We start from the raw sequence: 10,806 nt of genomic DNA on the forward strand, positions 1-10,806 counted from the left end.
ATAACTACAGTATCTCGGGCCAGTTCCCTGAACTCCCCAAATACAATATAATCCAATACTTCCCTGTAGTATTGTGAAGTATTGTGAAGCTTCCCTGTAATATTGTCCCGCCAAGAAGCTTGTATCACTATACCTCAATCACACATGAGCACACAAGTCTTTAGCATTTATACACTCTCACCGCCCTTCTCAGCTGTACGCTGTTACTTCAGCCCGAGGACGGCTTTATAGTCTTCCAACACTATCACTGTCTTTGCGGTGGTCTTTTGAGCGTAAAGTCTTTAGTACTACTATTCCTCAGCTGCACAGCATATATCAGACACCGCTCCCAAGTTGCTCTTTGCAGGAATGAAAGTTTTATTCACGGCCCGGGAGCCCACTGGTCACAACAACCAAGAGAGACTCCCTGAACAGAAAGATACATGTACATTTGAGATCTGAGCATCCTTAGTCTTCACTTTTCTGAACATTTTATGTTGAACACACCCTTTTGACATATTCTAAGGCTATGAAACAAAAATTTCCATCACAATGCACACCTCATAACATTCATTAACCGTCCATCATCCATCAGATTCAATCATTCAACAGCCCCCTAGAATTATATATTTAAATTGATTGAGTCTGATACTGTTTTAACATGATCAACACAATCTGTGTGCAAGATCCATTGTTTTTGTTTGTTTCATTGTTTCCCCAGACTGTGTACTTCACACTGACCATCAGCTCTAGAGTGCCTGAAACATTTTAAAACCTGGTCTGTCAAAACATAGGCTTTAAAGTTAAGAAAAGCACCAGTATTTGCAGGATTAATAAAACAAAAATACATGCCTCTCTGTCCTATTCCCTTTTTATGAATTACTGAAATATTATTATGAACTCAAGTTCAAAAGACATAATCAGATGAAAAAGGCAAATGTACAGCATGCAAACATGCATAACATATATAGCATTGGATTAAAGCATCATCATTAGTCTTATATTCAAACAGTCATCAGTCTATTTAATCCTGCACAACTCTATATCCACCGTGTTTGTCCGTAATCCAGTCACTTATTTTCGGGAAACACTTGGAATTTACTACATTTCAGCTCTAACAAATATAAGGCGATTTCAGAGCGGTGCGCTCAACCCGACATGAGCCAATCACAGCCGTTTAGTGTCAGGATGAACCAATCACAGTCGTAATGTTGCTTGTCATTTGAGCGCTTCCACATGGAAATCGAAACTTAAAGTTTAATTTTGTCCTGTGATAAGATCATAGACGTAATTTACGGGTGGGATATGTCCCACTCCCCATAGGGTCTTGGCACATGAGCGCTTTAATCAATCGCTCAATAATGTTGCGGAGGTCACTCCGGTTACATAAAAAAAAAAAAAAAAAAAAAAACACACACATACAAACGTACGTGTCCCCTAACAGGTTTTATTAAAGTAAATGTAAGAAACTGTAAGAATGTAAGAAACACACACACATTCCAAAACACACACACTAACTCACTCCCTCCTTTCCAGTCCCACCCACTCCTTAAAAGTTTCGCTACTGGATAAGAGCACATTTCTCGACGCTGCAAACCAAAACTTACAGTTCTGTCTCATTTATCGGTAAGTCCAGTATGTCCTTTTCATAATATGATGCTGTCATATAAATGTCAGGATATTAGATGTGTTTGTTTGGTTCTTCAGTCAAATTTAATGCGAGGTGTTTACTCGAGGAGTTAAGAATAGCTCATTTATCATAAATATTGGTAAAATGTATAATAAATAGATTTTATTTAATATCTGCATTACTTTAAAGAGTAGACAGTAAATTAATTGGTAGAGAGGGGGAGTGAATTGGGAAAGTTCAAATGTAATATTCACCTTATTTTTCCCGTTAGAAAATCCCGCGGCCGTTTGTAAATGCCTTTCTATTTTCGATATTTTAACTAGAACAAAACAGCTCATTTTGCTTCTTGATATTGCAAACTGGTGTTTCTTATATTATTTATATGCACTGTCTTAATTAGAAGCAGACTTGTTGGCAGCACAAACAGTTTTACAGTTTGCTTTGTTATTCTTCCCGTCATCTCCCTACAGCGGATATTGCACAAGAAGTCTTTCACAAAAACGGGTTTTCCTCTTAACCAATATGTTTCCTCTAAGCTGCGCACAAGATACACACAAAAATGATTTGGGAAAGCCATTTGATTGCGAAATAATTGCAATGCCCGGACTAACCGCTATTGAGTTGGTGTCGATATAGTGTTAGAACCGGTGAATGTGGTGAACAGGTTTCATTGAGAATGATGTGCGCCAAATGAGTCGCCGTACAAATCGCAACGCAAACACAATGACATGTGAAATAAAACGTCATGATGTTTTAAATCTGAGTGGCTTGATTAAGTGACAGAAATAACAAAACTTCGAGACTTTTACATTCACGCGCAGGTGTAGTGGTGTGCAAACTCTACTGTTAGATAACTGTAAAAGAATTTACACATTGTGAACACGTTGCAGATCTCAGTTTAAATGCTTCCGTTTATTTTCTATTCTATTCTGTTCTATCAGTTGAAATGCTTGTTTTTTATATTATAATATTATGTTATAAACAAATAATTGACCTCAAAAAGGGGACTCCAGTAATATCTTATTCCTTTTTATATTATATTATATTATATTATATTTTATATTATTAAAAGCTCTTTCTGATTCTGATCAAATCAAATATAAATAGGACATTAAAGTTAAGAGTTACACACTTTTTTTGCCTGTACATGTCTGGTATAAAGAATGTTTTTGCTCTGGTGGCCAAAATGTCCATCGAATAGAGAAAATATTTGCTCAGTAAGAACAGTAAAATAGAGGGAACATTGCTCTTAACACTATTATCAAGTATGTGACAAAACATGAATACTGGTATTTAATTATTTCAGGCTTTTCTGTCTTAATAACAATTTAGTAGTTTTATAATATAACAAAAATAACTTTAAATACAGTAGCCTTCTTCAGATTGAAGTAAAAAAAAATTGCACATCTATAAACTCTTTGGTGTTGTTTGATGAACACCATAGTGAATATGGCTATGTGAAAACATGTAAATACCTGTTTAACAGACTTTCTTTGTGACAGAAAAAAAGTAGCATAGCCTGTTGTGTGTACAGGGGTAAACTGCTGTATTACTGCTGTTCCATAAGCACCACCTACTGGCAGAGAGTGAATTTACGTTTTTTTATTCAGCATCTTTCACTCATTCATTCTTGCTCCTTCATTTATTTATTTATTTATTTATTTATTTACAGAGTGCGTGGACCTTGATAAATGGAAACAATGTCGTCAGGATGTCTTTATTGAATTTGATGAATTTATTGCAAAATCATGAAATCCTGGAGGTCTGCCTATAGTCTCCAACTGTCTGGGCTTTTCCCTAACAAATGAATAAAATAGAATTAGAATAGAGTGTGCTAGAGTTACAGGGTCAAATAAAGATGGAAGAGATGCGTTTTAGCCATATTTTGGCTAAGGACTCTGCTGCTTGTATTGAGTATTATTATTATTGTAATAATATATTATTAGGAATAATTCTATCTATAAAGACAGGAAGGTCACTTTTATAAGTATCTTTGGAAACAACATCTGCTTAAATGCCTTAAATGATGTAGATCAATTTAATCATGAGTTGTTTCATGATATTCATCATATTGTTTATATGTTTTGATTTACTATGCATTTGTACAGGTCAGTTTGATATTCAAAAACCAGGATGTCCAGTACTGTCATACCCATGAACTCTTCAACACTCGTCATTCAGTTTCAACCACCAACTCAAACAAATCCTGCTACGACAACGACAAATGCTCCTGTGCCTGTTTATGTACAACAGGTGGCAGGAGTTTCACCTCTTCATGGACTTCAGGCATTTCTGAAAGGCCAACCGAAAGCCCTTGGGGTGAGAAATGTCTCATAAACACAATATTTTTCTAGTACAATCATAAGTCCATAACTACAGCTGCCATACATGTATATTATATATTGTTCCACTAAATGAAAGACTCTTTCTGCATTTTTTTGTCTCTCACAGACGGTCCAGATAATGATCGGTGTGCTGACTCTCCTGTTTGGCATTGTGTCTACAGCTTGTGCAGAGCTTCTCTTTGTCTATAGTGGTATTTCTTACTGGGGATCTCTCATTGTAAGAAACTATTATACAATGAAGTGTTCTGTCTTTCATAATACAAGCTACATATTCCAACACAAGCCTCAGTTTTTGTCTTTCTCTCTCCTCTCAGTATATTACGGCAGGCGCACTCTCCGTTGCTGCAGAAAAAAAAATTCATTCACCCTCCAATTTGTGTCTGGTATGTACACAACACTTTACTTTTACTGGAAGTACAGAAATAGTGTTCTGTTAATTTGCTAATGCTAATTTTCTTTACTGGCTTATTCTGATTTATTCTTGTCTTTTTCCTGCCCTAAAAGTATATGGGCATCAATGACCATAATTTATAGAGACCCTAAACTTGTCAGGAAAATCCCAAATGTGTGCATCTATTCAGGCACACAGACACATAACACTAGGTTGTGCAATAATAATATTATTTGCCATTTTGAGTAACTGCTAGAAACCATTTTTCCTCTTGAATCTTATCTGTTTCAAATTCTATAAAAGTCTATAAAAATATCTGCCATTTTAAATTTTGTGAGGGGAAAACTGAATAAATAAATAAAAAGCTGTTGGTCCAAACTTCGCTAAATGCACACTTCAGCCAGGGATATTGCTGGCAAAAAAAAAAAAAAAAATTTAATTAAAGTATTGTGATAATTTTTGAGAAGTCACACCAAATTATGTCAAAGTTGCACCTATAGGAGGCGCTGCAACTCCTTAACAGTATAAATGTAGGATCGGTACACTATGAATCCTCTTTGGTGGATGTGGTAACATAATATGACTGGGATACATAAAAAATATGGCTACTAAATCTATGGTCAGGTTTTGAAGAATGCTTCTTATTTGTCTTCTGGTAGGTTAAATGCAATTAAGATGATATGAAGAGTTCAGATGCAAAACCAGCTAAATCCATCAGACTACTTTTCTTTTAAATGAGCATTTTTTTTTTTATCAGGCTCCTATGTTCAGGTTCAGTAGTGTCATTTTAAAGGCACTGATAAGGTTATTAGTTAGTGAATAAAATAACTTTTTTTCAAAAATGTCACTTTAAACAGTTAATTGGGTTTTAACAATTTGGATTTTCTTTTGTCTCAAAATCAGCTAAATCCAATTGTTTTTTTTTTTTTTTTTTTTTTGGCAAAAACCTTTTAATCCACCTCTTTGGGACAAGATATAGCAAATAGTTGAAAAATCACTAAAGGTGCAACTAAACACTGAAAAAGGTGAGAGCACAATTATTTAAACACTAAACAGTAGACAGGTCTCTTTACACGGGGGTTGAATGAGATCTGTGATTATTTGCCAATCCCACCCCATTTCTCTGTAGTCACACTTCTGCCCTGTCTGAATAAAGGGCAAAAAGCCCAAAAACAAAAAGAAAGATTCACACAGTATAAACCACAATGGCACAAAATGGCAGCACACCTTTTGTAACAATACAAAAAATAGACGTTACGCAAACAACCCAACAATAATACATTAAAAATGCATAAATCTCAAGTAAGTGCATTAAGTCAGTAACATTAATGTGAATTATTAAAATATCTAGTGTCATTTCTGATATTTGGGATTTAGATTCAAGTAGAACAATGTAAACATTGCAAACACTGTTTGTAAACAAATCTTATTAGATTCAAATAGTGTAGTTTATAATTGTAACAGGACTCTTGGGAAGTGTGATAGATCCAGATGCGAGCTTTATTAAACACAGTGTAGTCAAGACAGGCAGGGTCGATATCCAAACAAACAGTAACACGTAGGCGAGACAAAAGCAAAATTCAAAATAAACAGGCAGAAGGTCAAAGTCCAAGTGAGCAGTCCAAAGAAGCAAAATAAACAAGGCTACGAAACTAGGCAAGACTATGGCAATGAAACAAATCAAAACTATTGCAAAAACAAGGCAAAACTATGACAAAGAAACAAAACCGTGGAAAATAACAAAACAAGGCAAGGAAATCAGGGAAAACGCTTAGTAGAATCCACAGGCAAAACAATACTTCACAAGGCCTGTTTGGTATAGGCCTCCTTTAATGGTCAGTAACCCAAGAAGCAGCAGAGGGAGCGGTAACAGAGTCAGTAGGTGAGGGCTCCCTCTGCTGGCGTGGCGTTACAATAATCAAGTATGTATGTGAGAAAAACTTCTTTCAACTTCTCAGTGTGTAAACATTAAAATTCTAGTCGGAATAAAAATGTCAATATTCACCATGTCCATTACTATCCTAATGCGCTATGTGCAACTATTATAAAAAAGCTTATTTGATTCAAATGGTGTAGTGTACAGTCAAGTAGGACAGTGCAAAACATTCTGAAACATCGATTCTGTGCAAAATATGCATTTAGCACAAAATGCTTTTCAGACTTAAGTAGTGTAAAATAACAGTATATCGTGTAACTCAAGTATAAGAAAATTCAGATATTGTATTGTAAAAACCGGTATTCTGAAATTTTAAAAGGCCTAAACAGCTGTCTTAAACTTACATGTTCCCATATAAACTGCATATCAGATTCAAGTACAATACAATACTTCATGAAATGTAAAACAGCATTAAGATAACAATAAATAACATGAATGGGACTTGACCTCATAGTTAAGTGCCAAGATCTTACAACGACTTACACTAGCAAATAAAACATGCACAGTACTTTTCTCTCAGACACTTTGAGATGCTGGTATTCATTCATCCTCACCATCCTCAAGGTCTTCAATATCCTTGTCGCCATCACTTGCCAGGTTGTTTTCATAGAACTCTTGCACAGCTTTTGGCACTCCCAACTCACCCAGCAGCTTCAAGACATCAGTCCTCTTTGCTTCCTTGACGCAGTTGACATCTGGAGGAGCCGGCTTGAACTGACACCATCTCTTACCTCGCTTCAGCACAGAGTGCTGGCAAAATTCACCAGCAAACACAGGCTTAAACCCCAGCTTATCTCCAGAGATTTGCAGCACTCTTGCTTCACTTATTTTGAATGATCTCTGAGCTGCTGTAAACCTGGCTGCTGCTTCTTTGAAGTCATAGCACTGCCAGTCCTTTCCATATCGATAGACAGTGCCATGCTTCTGCAAAATGTTGTTATACTCTTCCGGCAACAGAATAGTTGTCTGCTTCTGGATATCTTGCTCAATCCTTCCAAACACTCTGTCAGCTGGAAGGAAACTGTGCCCTCGTATAGGAAAGAAGTATGTGATGTTGAGCTGAGGGTACAGCTGAGAATGCAGGGCAAACAACATTGACAGAACATTAATGTTTTTATTCTGGCCGTAGCAAGAGTCGGAGAACAGGTGGAGGCCCTGACACTGGTGCAGAACATCTCTAGCCACTGTGGTGAAGTAGTGTTGTAGAGCTGAGGCGACAATGTCACTGTCCTTTGAATTCTCATATTCCAGCCAGGTGTACAGATCTTATGCCAACTCTGGGGTTCTCCTCTGCCATGGTGACGAACCACACCGAATACATAAAAGTATACCTGGTGTGAGTAATACGTTTGACAAATAGCAGACCTAGGAAGGACCAGGTTCTCCATTATGTCGAAGCAGACAGTGAATGTATCACCCACATCATTTAGTGTGTCATAAAACTGACGGGCTTGGCGACGGTGAAGTACGCCACTTTTCTTCTGCAGACAGGTCAGGATCTTTGATTGCAACGCGGAATTTGACACACGAAGAGCACACATCCTTGGCAGGATGACCAAAGGCCAGGTTGAAGTCATATACAAAGATGCTCCAGTAGAGTGAGTAGGAAACTTGTTGATGAATCTGCTCAAGAAACATCTGATGCATTTTTGCCACACTCAAGTCACTCGGCAGGAACTTTCTCCCAGGTGCACCACGGCGGGCATAGTGGCTTGCTCTACAGTTAAAAGACTGTATGTGCTTTCGAACCATGTCCTTCTTTACAGTTAGCTCTTCTTTTTCCCTGGATCTTTTTCCAGCGATTTTCGGGACGTGCTTTGCCGTTCTCAAGCCAGTACTTTGCAATTCCATGGATTCAAAAAGATCTGTCTATCTATCTATCTATCTATCTATCTATACACTACTCACACAATTTCAAATTGAATTGACAACAGTCATTGTTTATTATTCTTTTGCAAAGGTCTACTCATATTAAATGCTCTCCCCAATTAAATGCTCTCCCGATGTACAATATTAAAATATGTATGTGTAGTTTTATTTACTTATCTTTTTTGTCTTTTTCATTTTTGTCACCTGAACAAATTCCTTGTACGTGCAAACGTACTTGGCAAAAATGCTTTTTCTGATTCTGACAAATTTAAATTTAACAAATTTAGGTAGGTTAATTCTTTTGATACCGCAGAGAGAGTCATTACCAGATAATAACTGCTGAAAAATAGCTGTGTACTGTGCACGCAATAGAGGAAGATAATTGGATAAACATGGCTTTGACCACGTACCATAATAATAGTAATAAAAATAATAATAAGTCACTACTGCAAAGAATAGGAAAAACTATTAACTATTGTAATGAGGAAATCTTTGTACTTACAGAAAATGCGCAGGAATGAAGCCTGGCAGATAGGAACTTTAGTTTCATCTTCTTTTAAAACAGCATACTTAATCGATACATCTCTTTGTCATCTCTTCTCTTCAGCCTTCACTTGTTGCCTCCTCCGTTTACATGGCATAATATCCATATGAGACAGAAGAATGGCATCTTTGTCACTGGTGAAGTAGAGCTGTTGTTTGATGTATAATATATCGGATTCCTTCAAAGTGACAAAACTGCACGAAGAACTGTTATGAGTGCAAGCTACACTTGCGACCATGCTATTTCCACTGTATCTATTTTCTTTTGCCTTACAACGGGCAGAGTTTTGAGGTAAATGTCGTTTTCTTTTGCCATTCGATGTCAGTAGGACAGGCTCATCCATTTCATCGTACTCCATCTTAAAATGTAAAAAAATCGCAATCTGAATCTGAATATAAAACAATCTCCACAAAATCCAAGTACTGCTCACTGCAGAGCCGAATGGCCTCCAGTTCCCCCTCTCTGGATGTCCAGCTCCACCTCTGTGTGAACTAATGGGTGGAGTTATGTTTAGGATAGGGTAAGGGGGTAGGGTTAGGGTGTGGTTAGGTGTCTATCTCCACCTATTACCTCCAGCGAGGGGGAGCTAGAGCTCCAGCTCCTCCCATTTGGCTCTGCAGCGAGCACCCTCTCACAAAATCTCCTCAGCGCGCCGCTATTGAAACCGCTCAAAATCATATGATTCGACTCGCGCCCTCTGATTGGTTCTCGGAACATAGCGGCTTTTGCTGCCAAAGGGAAGTGGCGTTTAGAGGCTTTTGCAAACAAACCGATATTTCCCAATGGGCTGAGCTGGGATTTAGGGGATTTGAAGCAAAAATATTTGTTGAACGTATACTATGTGCAGAAAACATCCACTCAATGTCATTATCTCATTTTTGACGGAGGTGGCGTTAGCGGCTTTTGCATCTGAAATCTTCATATTTCTTCCACAATTTTTGTATATAGTGCAGAAGACTTACTAAATCCTTTTTTAACAAGAAAATTTATTTCTATTCTGGTTTCTTTTTATCTGGAACAATAAAGCCCCAAAGATTTCCAAACAGAAACTCTAAATCCAAAACACAAGAATGGCTCCCTCTACCTCATTTTCTTTATTATTACCGGGCTGCAAATTTTGAGCTGCAAATGATGAATCTACACTCATTTGAAATTGACCTATGATATCCTATGGTATGTGATTTATTTAGAATTCACATACACGGCATTATCTCATGATCACATATTTTATAACTGTAATAATGATACAGAGCATTTTTTTGGAACTAACAGTAAGAGAGAGGATTTCTAGTTGTTTCTAGATTTCCTTTTTACACCGGTATATTTGCCATAAGCTAAAAAATCCGAGAAGATTGACTGGACTTTGCTGTAAAAACCACATTAGATTTAAAAAGACACATTTGAATTTCATCACTTTATTATCCACATGAGCCACTGGTTCTTGGACTCTGATGATTGCTGCTTTTCTAACTACATTAACATGTTAACACACGTTTTGAAGCTCTTGCTAATTTATTAACCTGCTTTATGTTTTGTTTTTGTTTTTCTGCCTACAGGTGAACGCTTCACTCGGAATGAACATTTTCAGCACTATAACCGCAGGCATCGCCATTATTTTACTTTCAGTGGATTTGGTTATAGGGCCAGACCGTTACTTCAGCTATTATGACCATCCTGACCGTCCTGAATTAAAGGAAGCGTATGAGGAATGTCTTCAACTTTTATATTCACTAGGGATGCACCGAAATTGCACGTTCGGTTTTTGGCCAAAGAGAAAAATGGCCGAAAATATGAGCTGAAATATTTACGTTTGTTTGGTAATTACTGCTAAGAACGCTTTCAGTTTCACAACAGATCTAAGATAAAAAAAGCTATTTTCCACTACTGAGTTTGTCAAATTTATGTCAAAAATCACTCCCAAATGTTTGGCATGTGTATGAGAATTCACAGATGGACCCAAAGGATGGTCCACAAAGGACCCAAATGGTTATTTATTTGTATAATGGAAGTCCAAAATCTATAATTTCAGTTTTGGAGTCATTTTTACTAAATACACGCAGTGAAACATTAGCAATAAAAAGGACAGTTATTTATTTAAATGAATCATACAAC

The 10,806-nt window shown here is 37.0% G+C and overlaps 1 protein-coding gene across 1 annotated transcript; it reads left to right on the forward strand.

Moving 5' to 3' along the window:
* Window positions 1-1,485: 1,485 nt before the first annotated feature.
* LOC127158272 (membrane-spanning 4-domains subfamily A member 15-like) lies at window positions 1,486-10,800 on the forward strand. Its single transcript, XM_051101445.1, has 5 exons — window positions 1,486-1,605; window positions 3,718-3,928; window positions 4,061-4,171; window positions 4,269-4,337; window positions 10,251-10,800. The coding sequence occupies exons 2-5, from the start codon at window positions 3,743-3,745 to the stop codon at window positions 10,491-10,493; spliced, it is 609 nt and encodes a 202-aa protein (XP_050957402.1). The 5' UTR covers window positions 1,486-1,605; window positions 3,718-3,742; the 3' UTR covers window positions 10,494-10,800.
* Window positions 10,801-10,806: the final 6 nt, after the last annotated feature.

This window comes from Labeo rohita, unplaced genomic scaffold (assembly GCF_022985175.1).
Source record: "Labeo rohita strain BAU-BD-2019 unplaced genomic scaffold, IGBB_LRoh.1.0 scaffold_1424, whole genome shotgun sequence".
Classification (NCBI taxonomy): Eukaryota; Metazoa; Chordata; class Actinopteri; order Cypriniformes; family Cyprinidae; genus Labeo; species Labeo rohita.